The sequence below is a fragment of the Westerdykella ornata genome (assembly GCF_010094085.1).
Source record: "Westerdykella ornata strain CBS 379.55 unplaced genomic scaffold EI97scaffold_9, whole genome shotgun sequence".
Classification (NCBI taxonomy): domain Eukaryota; kingdom Fungi; phylum Ascomycota; class Dothideomycetes; order Pleosporales; family Sporormiaceae; genus Westerdykella; species Westerdykella ornata.
Window position 1 is genome coordinate 26,133 of NW_022986859.1, and position 19,589 is coordinate 45,721.

The window sequence follows — 19,589 nt, forward strand, 5'->3', positions numbered from 1 at the left end:
AGTGACTCAAGGGTGGCAGTTATATATACTACACTGTCTGTCAACTCTGCCTCTGTGCCGTTGGCGGTGCGTCCATGGGCCTCCAGGGCTCTTTACCATCACGTGACTCGATATGTCCTCAGGTCGAGTCGACCTATCATAGTGGATTATACGGTTATGGCTGACACCTGCATGCAGATGCATTAAAACCCGTGTTGGTGGGGTTGCCCAAACCTTCGTCACGACCTCGGGACACTTCTGGCCGGTAGCACGACCACATTGCAATCTACGTACGATAGAAGCGCACAATGGATTGCTTGCTTTGCGCAAAGATTGCGCGCAGCACGCTTAGGACAAAGTCAAATCGAGAGCGGGCCGACAGGATTGCACAGTTCAAGGCATTCAAGAACAACAATGCGTGCCCGACATGCCGAAAGGTCGTTGATGTTTTCTCTGCAGTGGGCAGCGCCCTCATGGATGATGCTGAAGTGACCATAGCATTTGAGGAGTCCCAAAGGTATTACAGAAGATGCTGGACACTAAGCATTGCCCAACATGGAATATACATCGAACTTCTCCGTCTGAATCGTGAATTGGGTGTTGATGAGGACTTTGCAACGCCAGTCGACGATCCCCATATCAACCTGGATCAGCCGAAGCGATGGATCAAAGACTGCGATGAATACCATGGCGGGACATGCCACACAATATGCGACCCTTGGGCTCGTATGGAATATCCGAAGGAGCTGATCCTCATCGACGTCGAGAGGCAATGCTTGGTGCGACAAAAGGGATCGCGGAGATATCTGGCACTGTCATATATGTGGGGCAAACCTGTTGCAGGCTTCGAGCCCTTCCAAACCAAGCTCAACAATTTCGACAGCCTTCGTCAGGAAGGGGCGTTTAACTTGACCATGAATGCTTCCCGTTTACCGAATACCATCAAAGATAGCATTCTATTGACGGGACTCCTGGGTGTACGTTATCTGTGGGTGGATAGGTTCTGCATCATCCAGGACGATCCGACCACAAAGCCGATGTTTCTAAACATGATGGCGTCGATATATGCGAACTCCTATTTTACTATTGCTGCATGCGAAGGCAGCGATGACACGGCAGGATTACCTGGGATAGGCGACCGATCGAGGCCTCTACCATTTCAGACTTTCGACTTCGGACCCTCATGCCGCATGATCTCAGTTGAGCCTATCCGGCCGATCAATTCCCCCAACGACCTCTATCATACGCGAGGGTGGACATATCAAGAATGGAGTCTAAGTACAAGGGTGCTTGCGTTCCACCATCATACCGTATCCTGGATGTGCCGGAAGTCACGGGAGCGTACCGAGAATGGTGCCCAGCCTGTCCCTTCATATATCCCCACCGTCATAAACATCGAAGAAGGGGAGCACCTCTGCTCCAGGTGGCCCAATTTTAAGCTCTATGCTACTTTGGTTTCGGACTACAGTGAACTCAACTTGACATACCCTGAGGACGCCTTCAGAGCGTTCTCGGCCATGGTTGCAGTCACGGGACGCCCGATGGCGGGAGGGATTCTCTTCGGATTGCCGGAAGTCATCTTCAGCGGTGCTCTTCTCTGGAAACCGCGAGGTTTGATTGAGCGTAGGAAGGACAGACACGGTAATGTCATGCAAGAGTTCCCGAGCTGGAGCTGGCTGGGCTGGAGTGGGCACATTGACACGGAAGCCTGGGCACAGGCTCATGCTTATTATTCCGTCGACAATGGCGATGTTCTTGCTGGTACTCCTTACAGATTTACTATACGCCCACTGATTGATTACTTCAAGACGAGGGGATTGGTTGTTAGGAAGAAGATACACAACGGCTACTACGACACCGCCAAACGGACGGATCTCGATCTCCACCATGAGAGCCTCCCGCCAACCTGGAGGCTCCGGCATCCTGTACCCCTCCTGTCTCAGCCTGAGCCACCTGTCGACGAAGAATGGGAAACTGTAATCGAGTTCCGAACCAGCCGCCTTGTTCTGCGCCTGGGCGATTGCAGAAACGACAAGCACGGCAACACAGAAGATTGCGATCTACTGACGCCAGACGGAGACGTTGCAGGCCTGATGACCTATGGCCAGAGGGGCACCCTAACTCCAGGCCATCCTTGTGAACTCATCTGCATAGGGCAAACGGAGGCGGAATGGATGTGGCAGGCGACTGGCACGATTTTCAAGGAAAGTCAACATTTCCACAAAGACTGTCCACCGGAGTGCTATTGGGCGCCAGAATCTTGCTTACTGGGGGAGAATTGGATGTATGAGTGCTATAATGTAATGTGGATCGAGCGAAAGGATGGAATTGCGTATAGGAAAGGGGTAGGGAGGGTCTTCAAGGCGATCTGGGATCAGGTAGAGACCGAGGAGGTAGACGTGAGACTGGATTGAGTCTGGGGTGCACCTTGCATCTAGGTTCAGGGTCATTCTTCGGTCTGGATGCCTACTCTTTGCATCCCTTGGTCAGTTCGATATGAGTGCTCTAGAGGTGACTGCCGCTTTTCACATCGACTGAATACTCTCTGCGCTTTGCCTGTTTCCTTGTGTATTGAGAATTTCCTCCTACAGGTGAACAGCTAGGAGCCGCAGCGATATTATCACATCTTGCAATTGGCTATGTAGCGCCTCTATCTGTGTACAATAAGATCTAAAACGAAACCCTAGTTATATCATTATTATATAGCAGTCAATTGAGTTGCACCCACTTCGTGCCCACCTACTCCATTCACGCTAACCGCTTCGAGGATCCAGAGAATCTCCGAAAACTGCCCCGCCATGGCAGCACCACTTGGAATTCCTCACAACAAGCTGTCAGGACAATCAGGTTGCTTCCCAGACTTTTCTCTTTAGCTGTCGGCAGTCGGCATCTATCGATACGAAAGGAATCATGCATTTTTCACGCGCCCGTTCCTGCGGTGCGATGACTCCCCCGATTGAGGAGTCACCATCATATCAGTCGGCGATATAACATAAATTCCCGCCGTCCGTACCTTTTTCTCCACTTGACACAACCACCAACTACTCTACAACACGCGCACAATGAGTCCCAAAACCTCAGCCTTTGATCTTTCCAAATGCGCGCGTCCAAATATCCTCGCACTTGAACCATATCGGTGCGCAAGAGAGTGAGTCAAGGCGCAATGCTTATTCGCATCACCACCCGATACTAATCACGCCAACAGCGACTACAAGGACGATGGCACGAACATCCTCCTCGATGCGAACGAGAACGCTTACGGACCCGGCCTTGCGCTGAATGAGAACGGCAAACTCTCTGGGTCAGCGACCAATGGTGTCTCCGGCGACCTTGACGTCGACCTGCTCGGCCTGAACCGATACCCAGACCCGTATGTCCCCTTGAGCTATGAATGCACCTATACACACCATTGACGGCACAAAGGCACCAGATCGAGCTTAAACAAGACCTATGCAACCTCCGCAATACCCACCACCACACCTCGAAGACCCTTACACCAGACAACTTGTTTGTCGGTGTCGGTTCAGACGAAGCGATCGATGCTCTCCTGCGCGCTTTCTGTATACCAGGGAAGGACAAGATCCTAGTGTGCCCGCCTACCTACGGCATGTACAGCGTGTCCGCGCAGGTCAATGACGTAGCCCTAGCCAAAGTCCCACTACAAGGCCAGGACTTCCAGCTCGACGTCCCGGGCATCATCGACGCCCTCTCCAACGACCCAACCATAAAACTCGCATACCTCTGCTCACCTGGGAACCCCACCGGCTCTCTCCTAAAGAAATCCGACATCCAGCAAATCCTCGAACACCCAACCTGGAACGGCGTCGTAGTCGTCGACGAAGCATACATCGACTTCGCGCCCGAGGGCTCTAGCCTCGCAGAATGGGTCACCGAGTGGCCCAACATGGTGGTCATGCAGACGCTCTCCAAAGCCTTCGGGCTCGCGGGGATTCGCCTTGGGGCCGTCTTCACGGACCCCGCGATCGCACGGATCCTGAATTCCCTCAAGGCGCCGTATAATATCCCGAATCCTACTAGTCAGCTGGCGAGGGCGGCGTTGAGCCCGAAACACATGGAGGTTATGCGGAAGAATAAGGAACTCATTGTTAAGCAGCGAGACCGACTGTTGGAGGAGTTGCCCAAGGTCCCTGGTGTGGGCAGATTCCTGGGTGGTACGGACTCCAATTTCCTACTTGTAGAAATGCTCGATGCGCCCGCGGACCGGGGTGGTAAACCCTCCAATGAGACTGCGCTGGCTGTGTACGAAGCTCTTGCCGAGGAGAAGGGCGTCGTCGTAAGGTTCAGAGGCAAGGAGCACGGGTGTTTTGGGTGTTTGAGGATTACAGTGGGGACGGAGAAGGAGGTGGATCGGTTTCTGGAGGAGATTCGGGTGGTGTTGGCGGGGATTTTTGAGAAGGGTGGGAAGGTGAGTCCGAGGGAGGAGGAGAGGAAGGAAAAGGAGGCTAGTGCGGTGGTGGCTTGATTTGATGAGGGGGTAAATCTGGCATAGATAGATGTTCAAGAGGTGGTTGATGATGTCTTTCCGCATGCTATGATGCTCGAGGAGTTGCGGTTGTTTGTGTGTCACGACGCAGAGATTTTGTTGGACCATGAAAATGGGTTTGTCGTATTTGATCTGCCTGAACGAAGAATTTCGACCTCGATCTGTCGGTGATGAGCTTATTATCTCACATGGACACATGTGCAATATTTTAGACGCAGCATTCCGCATCATCGGCCTCCACTTGTCTATATAAATACCCTCAGCACCGTGGCTCCGTTCCCATCTCTCACACCAACTTCTTCATCCATTCAAAACTTGAACAGGATCGATCCATGTGCTGGAGCGGCTCTCAGCATCTTAACGTGCTTTCCAAGATTTTGGAATATTCAGCGGGTAGTAAAGCGGTGATGATCAGTGATATCATCACGATATCATGACGATCGGACATTGTTGGGGGCATTATGCTCCTATTAGAGATTTTAATAATTACTCATCGTCATATTGCCAATATGGCCACCAAGCATCTCAAATGTTTATATAAACCCCCCACCTCCGTAGCTCAGTTCCTATCCTCTACACCAACTTCTTCATATATTCAAAGCAAAGAAGCCAGCTATCCATGTGCTGGCGCGGCTGAAACTGGCTGTAGGTGTCTAAACGGTATTTCCAGAGCCATGGGATATTGAGCGGGTAGTGAGGTGGTGATTATCATTGTCATCTTTACTATCACCGATTAGACATAATCGAAAGATCTTGCTTTTATTGGAGATTTGATCATCACTTATCGCCGCTGTCCTTGTTCCTTCGGCTCGGGAATAGGTATATAAAACCTCACCTTGTGCTCGGTCGACTTTGTATTCTTTTGTTTACACGCCCCTCTGGGATAACAATCTCAATAAAAGCATCGGTAATACCATTTCATGGCGTTGTGATTCCGTTCTTGCTGAAATGGGGGGACAAATGCTCAGTATGATCGGCCACGCGATGTGAACAGCGGTGAGGGGATGTCACCTTCTATCATCGTGCTGGTAATGCATGTAGTGGAAGGGATTTGATGATGAGGAGCACCGTCGTCGAATGATGAAATGCGACATCGAATGTCGAATTCCCGCAGCAAACGGTACAGGTGTAAGTATATAAGTTCCGAGAAATACCTTCCTTGCGGCTTAGCTACCATACTACTTCTCTTCCATTTACTACCTAAAGCTTTTCAACGACATCCTATATGTTTGCCTGAGTCCCCACCATATAACCTGCGCCTTAGACTCTCGCATCCGCATGTGAAGCCAGGAGTCATCATCATCATCAGCATTATCATAAAATAATAGTAAAGAGGTTCCTCGGAATCTCGACAAGATTCTTCTGCGTCGCTAGCGTTGTTTTAAAAGCCTCTCGATGGGTATATAAACCTCCAGCTTTTCTTCCCGGCTACGTTTTCTCTTCTCTCACAATTTTCCACTGGGTTCCAAATAGAAGCCAATACTTTATCCGCCTATGTGGATTCGGTGGTTGCGACTCGCTCAGAATTCTGAAACGTTGCCACCGATGGAACATGAAGGTTGGCCGTGATGGAAGAAAGCAGAAGTCAGTGTGCGATATGTCGATGGCTCGATGCGTTACTTTAAAACGAGAGCGAGTTTGATATTCACGTCTCTGCAAAAGTTTCCCAGATCCGAATGATACCTGTCATGAGCTTACTTCCAAACATACGATTCACATCTAAATTTCTGGAACTGAAGCCACCGACGCCCGTCACGGGTATATAAACTCCCTCCTTTCCCTTTCCCCTGCTTCCTACTCTGCGCGATCTGTGTCGGCAATAATCATTGAAATAAAATGCATGGCGCGAGTGACATGGGGTGTGGTTGTGGTGACAGACGTGGTCGAAGGATGGTACGACTTGGGGCTTGATTGTAAATGCGGATTGGGCAAATTTGAACAGTGGTGATATTGGTGACGATAATGGTGGAGAATATCATCGTTGGCTCAGTGCCTTAAAAGATATGTACATTTAGATGCACGATTTGCACATGCCCGGCTTATACATGTACGGCGGCACACATCGGTATCGATCGCACTGTTTCGATCCAAAGCCGTGAAGTGAGAGGCAGGGTTTCCACGTACACGTATATTACCCCGCTTCTTCTCCTGCTTCTTGTCTATTCCTTAACTGTTCGCTTCGGCCACAATGCTCAAACCCTAAAATGCAGAGACTAAGGTGCAATGTCCGGGAACCTTGGTATTTCCTGAAGAATATAATGCATAAGTGCGTTACTTTTTGGAGATCTGGGAAGATGACTACAATATTGGTATCGTGGCCATGCATATACGTGTTGGTGATTATGAACTCTATAAAGAGTAGCTGTAGGTGCGCCGAAGAACGATGATGACTTTCATCCTCTTGAAAAAGTATCCGTAGTAGGTTAGACCTGCGTTAAACATACTAGATTCGAGCATGCATGCTGAGTGGCTTCGTAGTACTCTAACGCGATTTGAATTTTAAAGTTTAGTTGGAGTCCAATACAGAGTAGGATTCAGCCTCATTATCAAGAACAGAGAACCGATACAACATATCGCCAAACACATGCAAAGTTTCTTATCAACATCGTCTGTCTGTGTATATAAACCATCCTTAGCACGACTAAACCCTAGGGCATCCTATAAACTAGTTTTCCTTTGAGTTATCTAGAAACAAAACTGGCTCGCCCTAATGTGCCGGTGTACATAGGTAGTTCTAGGCATTTGTACATGTACGTGTCCACCAAGTTCTTGATAAATCATCGCTCTGAAAAGAACACTGATGAAGAACAATGCCATCGTTTGAGAAGTTCCATAGGCGTTCGCCGCTGCCCCTGATGAGCTTGATTGGTGAAAATGTATATTTGACGGCAGTGGGGACTGCAGATGGGGAACGTCATCATCGAATAGTCCAAAACAAAAGTTTCACGTAATGTATGCAGTCCTGATACAATTCATCGTGTAGTGTTAAGCATTACCTGGTAGCATACTTTAGCACATAGACCACTTAAACCTGTGGACGCCAAGTCGATACCATGGTTGTCGTCACTATATAAGACCCTCTTGTCTAGCTTCACCTACTCCTGTTTTTCACCTTCGCGTTAAAAACAAACGTAAAAGTTCGTTGCCGCTAGAAAATAAACGTCACTTCCAATTAATGTGGTTGGCATTCTCGTTGCAAGTTTCAACCGCGTACGGGGTCACACATCATGGGTTTTTTTGTATGCAATGTTGGCGATGATGTTTACCAAAGAAGGAATAGATGATGGTGTTCAGCGTCAGAAACACCGATATGTGGTAGACACATCGCACCCAATTCCTGACACCATGGTCATGTTTTTTGCGGCTTACTGACAATCGAACGCGGGTCAGAAGGTATATAAACCACCTTCTTTCTGCTCACTAGAGTCGTTCCTCCTCCACTCAACGCAGTAGTGCATTGTCGACTTTCGAAAATAGAAAGACGACAAAAGTGATGTTGTTCTATCCTTGATTCCAACATGGAAACGCGCTATGAGTACCATTGTGGCGTCGATTGCAACTGAAGTGAGAACTTTCAATCGCAGTTGCAGAAGTGATGATGGCGAAGATCAACGTCGTTAGAATCGCAAGTCCAGCTCTACAATAGTTCAGCCGGGCACTACCCATTGTGAACCATGAGCTTAAGAAACTAAGAATGATTTCTGAACCTGAGTGCCCTCGCAAACTACAATCTGCTCCTGTTCGCTCATAGCTGGCCAAAACTCTTTTATCTCATCATTTCTCGTATCTCCTATTTCAATTCGTCCTCTCTATATGCAGCCGAGACTCCGGCCTTCGTACTGGCTCGGAGACTCAACGTCTACAGCGCTATTGCGCTACTAGCAAGGAATAGGATGATGGGAAGAGAGAATATGAAGAAGATCCTCCCCCTTGTCAAATCGGACAAATGTACAGAAGATTATCATCTCGCGTGTCGCATGTTATTCTTTACTTCTCGAAGCCTTGCAAAGTGTTACCTAGGTCCTACCTATGTCAAAACTCACCAATGCCACAGCTGCGGGCGCGCTGAAGTGTGCGATCAAGAAGCGGGTCAGTGCGGGGAGCACCCGCTCCAAAATACTGCACCATTCACTGCACAATAACTCCACCACTACGTATGGTTTTTTGCTGTAGAACGTTGCTTTCTGTAAATTAGCGTACACACTACAACCTGAATTTTTCAGCTCGCGAAACATATGATGTTGTTGTCTTGTTCTCCACGCATTTCTTAAGTGCCTTCTTGGACCGGGTGGCAACCTCACCCGCCGGCAAGCCAGTTTCTACAGTTTTGTCACGTCCGACTGAACACCGCGCGACACTTCCTCCGTAGGTCGCATTACCTGTTTAGCGCAAGCTCTCTGCTAACGATCTGTCTAGGCAGAGGCGCCTTAAAGCCTATTGCTAGGGCCGATATATCTGTGCAACTCCTCGCTTAAATGTATATAAAAACCTGCAGTACTAAGGAAGTACGGGGCCGTGTTTCGTTTGGACGTAGAAAGTAGCAGGCAGTACTTTGATAGAAAAGAGGCGCTTCTTAAAACGAATACGACGTCTGCCATACCTCTGCGACCACTGGCTGGTCGGTCGGATGTGAAAAAGTGCAGTGCCACTCCTTGAATGTGAATAGGATCCAGGAGGCCATCCGATCGTACGAATAGAGGGCAGCTTCTCCCTACGATCCGCAGCAGCTGCCCAGAGTCTCTCTGCCCATCGAGGAGAATTGGGGCTACATTCACCTGCACTCCCGTGCCGTAGAACCAGCAAAAAATGACTCAGCCGAGGTTTGAACTCGGGACCTTCAGTGGAACTAACACGAGTGTTAGACTGACGTGATAACCAACTACACCACCGAGCCGTTATTGGTATAATGGTGTGAACAAAATTTGATAAGGCAAGAAATTCCAGCTCCTACGACAGCTCTAATATGTTTGTTGTCCCAGAGGAAGGCAAAGGAGGTGATACTTAGTCGATAATTCCATGAGGAGGGATACCGTTGTGTGGCGGCAAAGGTTTTCAGGGGCTAGTGAGTCGACAGGCTGGGGCGAAGAACAACCGGCCCATGTTTGGTTCTTCCTCCACCAATAGGATTGCGGACAACTCCCGTGGTACAACACTGCACCTTTTCTTCAAGTTCAACTGGACCTGAGGAGGTCGCAGGAGTATAACAAACGCTGTGATTGACCTGGCAGTGCCTCCGTCCAGGTATAGCTAGCCATAAACGCGTGCTCTATTGTAGTAGCATAATTAGACTGTGGCCATTGAATTGCTTGAAATAGGTGGTCTGATCTGGAGCAAAGAGCACATGAGGGTGTTCAGTCGGATGTGAGAAGGTGCAGTAGAGGGCTGATCCGGCGGGCAAAGCGGACTGTCATTGTTAGGACGGACCTGCGCATAGAAATGGTGCATGTGTAGTTTGAATTGGCTGTCGAATTAAGCGTGATTGAAGGTTGTTGCTAACTCAGAAGCGGACCGTCTGCGGCCCAGGAGACCTAGAGCTGCGAATTGGAAGGAACAAACAGTACCGATTCCTGAACGGATCTGTAGGAACACGGCCTCAGAGATAAGCGCCAGATTGTCGAGAAAGAACAGACATCGAACATTGTGTAGGAGGGCCGATATGGAAGCTGTCAACCCATCCACAGGCGAACTTCTGGTTTGGGCGCACTACCAGATCCTCTTCGCAACCATATTATACCGACTTACATGTCCGTAACTTGTACCTTCCGTCCTCTCCTTTTCTTCCTTTTTCTTCTGGCTTTCGTCCTTCTCTCTCAGTCTCTTCAGGCTCTCAGGGTCATCGTGATAGATCCACCTCCTCTTCTCCTCATCAACATCTACGACACCCCATCCACCAATCTTCTTGCCGCCCGTCTCGGTATCCAGGCGCTTCCGCTCCTCCATTCCGTGATATCTGTTGCGGGCGATGGAGAGTAGCACCATCCCCAGCGCTATCTTCATACCAAGCAGGAACAGATATATACCGAGGAAGACAAGCGCCTTAGTAGAGAAGGCAATGAAGTCATCAATGTCCCACGTAAGCCACGCTGTCCAAGAAGACTGTTCACCAACACCTGCGCCAAATGAAGAGCGTCCGAGAGCTCGACGAAGAATATTGTCGATGCGCGCTAACGCTGCAGTCGTAGCGGGAGAAGTTGTTGAAGCAGATTCTGACAGAGAAGTGACTGTGGAAGGCAGGGGCGGTGGCATATGCGCCGCCACAAACATGTGGTATGTTTGAACCGCAGCCCGTATGAAGAGGCATGCCAGCGGAATGACTGGCAAGCCAAGACGCCGGGTCAAATTTGGATCTGTGAAAGCGTCTGAATAATAGTCCTTCGCTAACACGTCTAGATATTTGTCGTAGATGTTGGGCTTGGTTTGGTTGAATTTCGTTATGTAGGCATGCTTCAACCAGTCGACTAGCATCTCGCTTCCCAAGACCAGTAGAAATGGATTCAAGACTGGACCTATCCATCGTGGAAAGACCTTGAAGCTCATTGGTATGATGCTGGACGCTGTTAAAGGCGCAGTAGAGTTGCTACGGCCGAAGGCGCTGCGCCACGAGGAAATGTCACCACTGCGTATGCTGAAGCCGCCCACCTCAACGATATTGCGCATGGCGATAATGAGCAACATAAGCCACAACTGAAAGCGCTCCACAACATCCGCGCAGGTCAGCTGGAACAGATTCTCCTTCTCGAATTTCTTGAAGACGGTTCCCTTGATTTCAACAAATTGATTCGATAAGAGTAAGGTGAGCAAGGCATTCGAGTAAGAGTTGACAGCCACATTGAGCGTGATGACTTGGTAGAAAAGTGCTGTGGCGTGGCCCACATTGTAGACAAGCGCAAGGAGGAACATCCAGAATGGCCGCAAGACCTTGCTCCGGCCATCCGGATTCCGATCCAATGTCTCGCGAGAGAAAAGGCACTCCAAGACATCCTGCCCGACAGCCGAGAGTAGACGGTCGCAGACCTCCAGCACATTGTAGATCACGTAAAGCTTGATGGCCGCTTGCCCACGGATGCCATGATACATCTTGCTGGCATCAAAGCGCATAAGAACAGCGCAGCTGGTGATCACGAGAAGACCTTTCAAAATATCCGCTTTATGACTGGGCAACAGAGCTGAAGGCGTAGATTTGGTTCTTCGATGTCTATATCTCGTTCGTGTGCGTTTCTCTCGAGCTTCGGCTGCGGATAGGGTTGGCACTGTCTTGCCGTGATCCCGAGATGAGTTGACAATGCTGGTCCCATTGGCAATAGAGGCAGAAGGTCTTCGCGACCGCGGCGGTGGTAGCTCCTCCGCGGGAGTACTTGCAACAGGTGTCTGAAGGTAGTTATCGGTCGCTGCCCTTCGCCGTCTCCAAACCCTGCCTAATCCGTTGTACACAAAGCTCGACAGATCTCTTATCTCTCTTAATACAACAGAGCCCCACCATCTAACCAGTATCCAAACAGCAATGAAGAACCGCAACGGAAGAATTGTAAGAATATGCATCCAAGCATCCAAGCATGCAAAGGCCCCAAAACCTAGAACACATTCTAGCTTTTGGGGTAACATTAAGAAATTGACCAGACGGTCGTATTTTATCTTGGAAGATTCGTATGGAAAGTCTGTGCTCGATGGTCGATATATGTACAATGGCGATGGTCTATCAGCGGCTAACTCGAGAGCGAGAAAAGTGGGGATGGAGAACGGAGGTAACGGTATGGTTGCAGGCACTTGAGCGGCGTTCTTGTCCCTAGATATCTCCCTCTGTGCAGGTTTCCTAGTCGACGCACTGGAAGCGTCTCTTATCTCCTGATTGAGATGAGACGCGGAAGCTCGAGATCTTGTACTGTCTCCATCGTCTTCAGGCATGTAGCCTTGGTCTCTTTGATTGGACTGCTTTCCTCGTATGACCGGTGGCGTAGATATTGCTCGTGATGTTAACGCTGGCCTTGCCTGCCGCGGTCCTCCAGCATTGACTTTCGCGGCCACCGGTTCGCGTCCATCAGAGTTGTTAGAGCTCCTTGGCTCCGTAGTGGTCCTCCTACGGCCGTCCACTTGCCGAGTAGTTCTAGGTTCGAAAGGTGGCCCCAGTGTGCCCACTACCCCCTTATTGCATGGTTTTACGTCCTCCCCTGCTGTCTCCTCGAGGGCATGTTCCGGTATTGGCGAGGCAGCTCTGATCGGGATGCTGGCGGGTTCGCTAGTCAACTCATGTATTTGCTTCGGACACAACTTGAGGGCCCTCTCATGCTCTGAGACGCTGCTCCTTCTCCTTCCATCACCGGGTCGTCTGATTTGCCGGGTGAATGTCGCCTTGACGCTACCGTCAGATAGACCGGCGTCCTCATTCGATGTACTGGGTCTTCTTGTTGCGATTCGGCCCTCGTTCTCCGTTCCGCTAGCGACTGGTTCTTCATTGTCCAGATGTCCGTCTCCATAGGCATGATTCAACAAAGCCACATGTTCCGGCTCAGGTGTAGCAGACGGAGAGGGAAGCTGTGTGTTCGACCGGGAATTCCCGTCTGACCTCTGGTTTAGGCTGCTCATCGAGGAGCGAGAGGAACTTGACTCTTGCGAGCATGATGCTATGGCAGAGCTGGGTGGGACATAATGGTTGGAGGGGAACAGAGTGCACACAAGAAGCTTTGACCGCATGAATTCTTGGCGCCAAGAATGATTCTATCCTCCTCTCATATACTGCACCTTCAAATGTTTTCACCTCCAACTGAACAACAAGGGGTTGCAGGAGTAGAGCAGACGCTGTGAAGCCCCTAGCCAGGTCTCACCAGGTCTAAAGCACTCTTCCCTAGTGGCGTAATCAGGACGTGGCCAGTTGAATTGTTTGTGGTAATCTAACTTTAAGTAGAAGCTTAAGTGAAGGGAAATGTTCGGTCGGATGCGAGAAGGCGCAGTAGTACCTTAGATTGGAGTATGTACTCACGCTGTATTTGGAATTTCTGGACTTTCTCTGGCCGCATCCACGACTAGCAATATCTGCAAGCGTTCAAGCTCAGCGCACACTGACAAATATATCTGCCGGCAAGTGGTCGTTGACAGTACAGCCGAATTATGGACAAAAGCTGTCAAACCAAAAATGTGACAGCTCATGGTCCCATTGATTTCGAACTACAACGTTCTAAATCAAGGTACTGGTGCGCAACAACTTGAGAGGATGTAGGTCAGGTTGAGGAGTGGCGCCCTTTATCCCTCCCGCAATGGCCTCGAACCGGCACTATCCTCCTTGCCGAAGGTATATCGATCGGTATTTCTGAAGCCTCATCAAATCACGGCTCACTCGGTAGATTTCAGGATCAGTTTTTCATTCTCACCCTTTTGGCGTATGCGAGTCTACACCGCTGTACCTTCGTACTTTCGTTCCGTCGTCTCGGTTGACCTAGTCTGCTTTTCCCACATGCTGAAATACCTTCCTCTCAATCTGAGCAGTTCATCATGAGTCCCCTTTTCCACCAGCTTTCCTTCGTGGAGCACGAGAATCTGATCACACCCAGTGATCGTCGACAAGCGATGCCTGCATGTCTCCATCAATATTTGCGGGTAGTTTTTAGGTATCATTTTACACTTACGCAATTGTAATGGTCGTACGTCCTTCAGTTACCCTGTCAAGCGCACCTTGAATCTGTTTCTCCGTATGCGAGTCCAACGACGCTGTAGCTTTGCAAGAAGGTCAGTCAGTCAGATCTTCAATACACGATTGAGCTGACTAACCTTCATCTAAAAGAATTATCTGAGGGTTCTTGAGTATAGCTCTCGCAATGGCGATCCTCTGCTTCTCGCCACCAGAAAGGCGTAGACCACGTTCCCCTACTTTAGTCTGGTAACCCTCGGGAAAACTCAGTATGCGTTCATGTATGCTGGCTGCCCTACAAGCGTCGTAGACTTCCTCCAATGTTGCCTCCGGTTTCGCGTACTGCAGATTGTAGAGAATGGTCGTATTGAAAAGAATGGTATCCTGCGGCACAATACCCATATGGCTCCGTAAGTCCTCAAGTTTGACATCACGTATATCGGAACCATCAATCTGAATAGACCCGCTCGATACGTCATAGAAGCGGAAGAGAAGCTTTAAGCATGTCGACTTGCCACTACCACTCTCGCCTACGATGGCTGTTGACGTACCATGCTCCGCGGTGAAGGTCACGTCCTCAATAGCCGGCTTTCTCTTATCGTATGCAAACGAGACGTTAGAAAATGTGATACGGCCACTGCAATTTGGCAAATCTTTCGCGTTTTTGGAGTCAACAATGGTCGGTTTCTCTTTGAACTGTGATCCAGCCGTCAGTTCAGACGCAGCTAATTGTTCGGGACTTGGCTTGCCACTTACCAAGTCAAGCATGCGCTCGGCATCGACAAGATTATTCTGCACTTGGCTGTAGAAGCTTCCAAAGAACTGGAGGGGTGCCTGGAGCTGCGTGAAGTATCCCAAGATGCTGACAAACATAGCGACCGTCTGCAAACCGACCGAGATCTGAAGAGCGGAGATAAGAATGACAAGAAAAATCCCAAGGGTAAGTACCAAATTCTGCGTGATGTTCAAGAGATTCAGCGAGAAGAGGACGCGGAATTCGGCTTTCTGGTATGCATCCACATGATCGCCAAAACGATCAGTCTCGACCGGCACTGCACCGTTGTGATGTACTGTTTCGTAAGACATCATGGTATCCATCCTATAGCCCCAGTTAGTGAAAGCTCCGATTGAGTGAATTTATCCACGAACTTTGCAGCGTCCATTTCCCTGTCTTTCTGTGCCATCTCTCTTCTGGCCTTTGCCCGCCACATAGCCATATATATAGTCATATAGATGTAGCACCACATTACCGCAATCAATATGACGGAGTAGAACGGATCCAGTCTGATAAGAAAGTAGGCAGCGGCAACGCCTAGATCAAAAACCATCGGGAATAGTTGAAACGCGAAGCTGTCGAGAAAGGTATTCAAAGAACTACCCTTATTGAGTGCGCTAAGCACCTCACCAATCCTCTTGCTGAGATGGAACTCAAGCGACAATGATAGAACGTGCCGGAAGGCTGCCGTAGTGAGTCTTCGGAAGAGTGACTGGCTTAGGGGTATCCAAAGTATTGCGCGAATTGATCCTAGTACACCTTGTTGGCCTTGGAGACCGCGGTAGAGAACATACAGTCCAGTCTCCTTCAGCGGCATTTTCCCTTCACCCATTCCTTTAATCAATTGCTCCAGTTGATACGGAACAAGGACGTTAATCACTCTCTGACCAATAACAAGTATCAGAGAAACCACTAATATGAGTTGCTGTTTTCGAGAATCGGAAGGCCTAGCAGATTAGCCAAGTGCGCAAAGTGACGGCTGGGAGCTTACCATAGGTACGGAAAAAGTATACGGAACCCAATGAAATAATCCAACCACCCTCCTTGTTCCCTCTTGGGAGCCGTGTGCGACACTGATGAAGGCTTATTGCTAGTTCCATACCCTTCAGAATTAGTATTAAGTAGCGCTTCTGTCTCCGATGCTTCATTCCAGTTTAGGGTAACATCTATTTGCAAATACAGGTGAATTCCGGACATGCAAAGGAGAACTGCAATTCGGAGACTTGCTAAGATGGATTGAACTAAGCCGAAGGCGACGATGTCGAATTTCAACGACAATGTGAGTACTGCCCCCTCCATTGTGGCTGCAGTAATCCATGTATAACAATGCGCTGCGGATGGGTGGAATGGTCCGTCAGGGCTCGGTAGGAGGCCTGCCGCAAAATAGAGAAATATGGCAGCGTACGTGATCTAGAAAAGTTAGGCTATTCGGCTCCCAGATGCTCGATGGCTAAAAGATAATCTTACGACGTATCCCCCATTGAGGCGAATTTCCTTGTGGCTGCGAATCGATGAAATATATCCAGGTGTACTGAGGATAGCGCTGGCCAGAAAGCACAGGGCCAGAAACAGTTGCAAGATCCAGATAATCGTCCAAACTCTTCTTTCTTTAAGTCCTTCAAGTACCCATGAAGATGTACGGCTATGCAGGATAAGAGAGCAGACGAACAAAACTGCCCACAGTGACAACGGGTAAGCATATAGAATTCCCACCAAGACCTCGTATGGCTCCATCGTCATAGATTGGATGAAAGGTCCTAAGGCAATTTTGTCACATGAGTACTCAGGTATAGCCGTTTGTTGGTTGAGTTTCGAGGTCGGGATTCCAACCCCGTAAGCGGGCCGAGCGCGATTGCAATCTAGCCGCTCCGGCCACCGAATAGTGTAAGTACAAACAGTGGGCACTTTGACTGTCAAAACCAGCTTTATTGTGCCAATAAGCAGAATTTACATCGGGAAAAACTCAACTTTAGAGATATAGGAACACCATGGCACTATCTAAACGGGGCTGGTCAAATGTTGAGGCTATCATGCCCAAGATCAAAGGCGCCGTGACCGAGCGTATGGCAAAGACAACCACGAACATCGACCTTTCGACCGCAGAGAATTGGTTGCTTCGACCGGAATTAGTGGAGATTTGTCGCAACGCCGTAAAACAAAACCTGGATGAAAAAGTAAGCCACCAAAATTGACAGAAAAAGCATGCTTAGCGCTTATCACTCCTAGCACTTCTCTTATCCAAGGGGATTCTCCGGAGATCCCGACCTTCTGGATGCTTACTGTGCTTTCTTCAACAAATACTTCAAACCATACAGGATTGTAGAGCCGTCACATCTGGCCACAGCTCCAGGTGCAATGGCGGGTCTCGACACACTCCTGTACAACATCTGCGATCCCGGTGATGGTGTGCTAATACCTGGTCCATATTGGAATGGATTCGACTTTGGAGTAAGAGTGCGATCATCAGTAAATCCGGTTCTTGCGATCGTGCCGTCGATTATGGATAATTTCGAGGAAGGTCCGTTTCTTAAGGCTTTAGAGGAAGCGCTTTCATCAGCGAATTGTCCGGTCAAGGCCCTGATGTTTACGAGCCCGCATAACCCTTTGTCACTATGCTATACCAGGCCACTGGTGGAAGCATGTGTTCGGTTCTGCGAGAAACAAGATCTTCATTTCATCTGCGACGAGGTATACGGAATGTCGGTGTTCAATTCTCCGGATATGACGAATCCGCAGGGATTCGAATCAGTCCTCTCATTGAATCTCGAAGAGCTCGGCGTCAACCCCGCGCGAGTTCACGTCGTATGGAGCATGAGTAAGGACTTTGGGCAAAGCGGCTTCCGGATGGGTGTCACAATCACGCAGTCGAACCAGGAGATGGCAGTTGCTGCCGCGCTAGCTGCGCAGATGCAGGTCTCTACGCTTTCCGCCACCTTCGTCACTGCATTACTTACAGCGCCTAACCTCGATGAGCTTATTCAACTAAATAAGAAGCGATTGGCAGAGGCCTATACCAAGTTGACTAAATTTTTCAAGGAGCATGATATTCCATACATACCATGCAACGCTGGGTTGTACGTCTTTGCAAAGATAGCGCCAAATGCAGAAACCTGGGAGGATGAGAGCGCAGTCATCGCAAAACTGAAGGATGTGGGAGTGCATGTCAGTCCAGGAAAAGCATACCATGGACCAGAGAATGAGAAAGGTTGGGCCAGGATAGGGTTCGCCGTGAAACCGCAAGACTTGGACGAGGCCATAAGAAGGATGGAGCCTGTTTTCAGTAGGCCCTGAATGACCGCCTTCTTACAAGATAAGGAAGTGGAGCTACAATCCAGATACGGGAAAAGAGAGAAGAAGAACCTCACTGAAACTCTGCTCGCCGTCGCCTAATACTATTTACTAAAATGGCCTAAACTCGATAGCACATGGCCATGCATTCCTCAGTGGAAAGATCTTCGTCAACTGCCAACCCGACGCCTTCGCTAGTTGCCTCCACTGTTCTTCATCTCTTTCCTGCCCCGAAACTGCAACCATCATGTTCATATCACCATACCTTGACATCCTTCCCGTGTGCCCATCTTTCAAAACACACTCCAAGACGACTAGTCGACTGTCCTCACTTTCTCTGATCGCCCGACGAATCGTCTTCAGGATGAGAGTAGCCTTTTCATCGTTCCAATCATGTAGACACCACTTCAGGGTGTACACCTCGAACGACGGCACTTCCACCATGAAATCTCCTGATATCAAGTTTTCAGGCGGAACACGACTGCCGACGTCCGCATATACGCCTTCTTTATCATGGAAGTTTGCCTTTGCTTGTTCAATCACATGCGGCATGTCGAACACTCCCCCGATCATTTCAGGATATGCCCGGAGGAGCGACGCGATGAGGCCACCTCCGCCACCACCAACATCCAGGACAGTCTTTGAGGCGACCTCATGCCACGGATAATCTTCCACAATTCCAGGAGCTTGGGCAACGGCACCGCCGCTTAGAGTTTTGTGAAGCTTTGGAACCCAGCCACGCTCAGTGAAGTACTTAAACATGCTGTCATCCGTGTCGTAGTTTATCTGCGCAGGAGATCGGACGGCATCACTTCTGCATGACTGCTGGATTCCTCGCGCCATATCGTAGAATTCGTTGCCGTAGAGGTCTACCCAATTTCTCCATTGCGTCCAATGATCTTTCAGAAGGAGCGTCGATGTTGAATTGTTCCGATAGGTTTTCTTTTGCGCATCGTAAGAGAAAATGCCGTTGTTGCGCATTGCACGCATGACTTGACCCAGACGATCTTCTCGAGCTTGACTTGCTCTTGCAAGCTCTTCAATCGTTTTCGGACCTTCCAAAAGAATATCTGGGATATTGAATTCAACAACTGCACAGAGGGCTTTGGTGTTCATGTAGCCTAGTTGTCGTTAATCAGAATCGTGCCCCTCATACCCTAGTAAAAAGTTGCATACCCAGGAAATGATCCGCAAGAATCAACTGGCGAGGCTCCAACTTGAGACGTAATTCATCGAGAAGATCCAAGGCCTCCGAAGCAAGTTCAGCGACTTTCTTGTCTGGCAACTTCTCAGTGTCATGGAGCACCTCCTCGACATTGCTTTCGTCGAGTTGCGTGGAAGCCGTCCGGAGTGCATCGATCAGGTTTTTTAGAGCAACATCCATCTTGAGATCAGTCAAAAAGTGCATAATACGACAATGTAGA

At 49.2% G+C, this 19,589-nt stretch overlaps 6 protein-coding genes and 1 non-coding gene across 7 annotated transcripts; 3 read left to right on the top strand and 4 right to left on the bottom strand.

Moving 5' to 3' along the window:
* The first annotated feature begins 113 nt into the window (after positions 1 to 113).
* On the top strand, positions 114 to 2,593 carry EI97DRAFT_466792 (HET-domain-containing protein). Its single transcript, XM_033801552.1, has one exon. It carries the CDS (start codon positions 288 to 290, stop codon positions 2,391 to 2,393), a length of 2,106 nt encoding a protein of 701 aa, XP_033654173.1. The 5' UTR covers positions 114 to 287; the 3' UTR covers positions 2,394 to 2,593.
* A 213-nt stretch (positions 2,594 to 2,806) lies between these two features.
* EI97DRAFT_432877 (histidinol phosphate aminotransferase) lies at positions 2,807 to 4,695 on the top strand. The gene is made up of 3 exons (XM_033798261.1): positions 2,807 to 3,127; positions 3,185 to 3,349; positions 3,403 to 4,695. Exons 1-3 carry the CDS (start codon positions 3,042 to 3,044, stop codon positions 4,460 to 4,462), a joined length of 1,311 nt encoding a protein of 436 aa, XP_033654174.1. The 5' UTR covers positions 2,807 to 3,041; the 3' UTR covers positions 4,463 to 4,695.
* Positions 4,696 to 9,290: 4,595 nt separating this feature from the next.
* Positions 9,291 to 9,377, bottom strand: EI97DRAFT_t56. The gene has a single exon. It is a non-coding gene; the product is annotated as a tRNA-Val (tRNA).
* An 809-nt stretch (positions 9,378 to 10,186) lies between these two features.
* Positions 10,187 to 13,063, bottom strand: EI97DRAFT_376785 (DUF747-domain-containing protein; the record flags this gene model as incomplete). Its single annotated transcript, XM_033795576.1, has 1 exon — positions 10,187 to 13,063. One exon carries the CDS (start codon positions 13,061 to 13,063, stop codon positions 10,187 to 10,189), a length of 2,877 nt encoding a protein of 958 aa, XP_033654175.1.
* Positions 13,064 to 13,552: 489 nt separating this feature from the next.
* Positions 13,553 to 17,036, bottom strand: EI97DRAFT_432879 (uncharacterized protein). The gene is made up of 8 exons (XM_033798262.1): positions 16,846 to 17,036; positions 16,345 to 16,781; positions 15,869 to 16,287; positions 15,252 to 15,824; positions 14,859 to 15,201; positions 14,243 to 14,798; positions 14,101 to 14,188; positions 13,553 to 14,045 (listed from the first exon to the last, which is right to left on the bottom strand). Coding segments are annotated over exons 1-8 (2,598 nt in total). The 5' UTR covers positions 16,847 to 17,036; the 3' UTR covers positions 13,553 to 13,864.
* On the top strand, positions 16,742 to 18,222 carry EI97DRAFT_315954 (1-aminocyclopropane-1-carboxylate synthase). Its single transcript, XM_033794652.1, has 2 exons — positions 16,742 to 17,051; positions 17,104 to 18,222. The coding sequence occupies exons 1-2, from the start codon at positions 16,866 to 16,868 to the stop codon at positions 18,166 to 18,168; spliced, it is 1,251 nt and encodes a 416-aa protein (XP_033654177.1). The 5' UTR covers positions 16,742 to 16,865; the 3' UTR covers positions 18,169 to 18,222.
* EI97DRAFT_417519 (putative O-methyltransferase) lies at positions 18,069 to 19,582 on the bottom strand. The gene is made up of 2 exons (XM_033796925.1): positions 19,342 to 19,582; positions 18,069 to 19,286 (listed from the first exon to the last, which is right to left on the bottom strand). Exons 1-2 carry the CDS (start codon positions 19,571 to 19,573, stop codon positions 18,277 to 18,279), a joined length of 1,242 nt encoding a protein of 413 aa, XP_033654178.1. The 5' UTR covers positions 19,574 to 19,582; the 3' UTR covers positions 18,069 to 18,276.
* Positions 19,583 to 19,589: the final 7 nt, after the last annotated feature.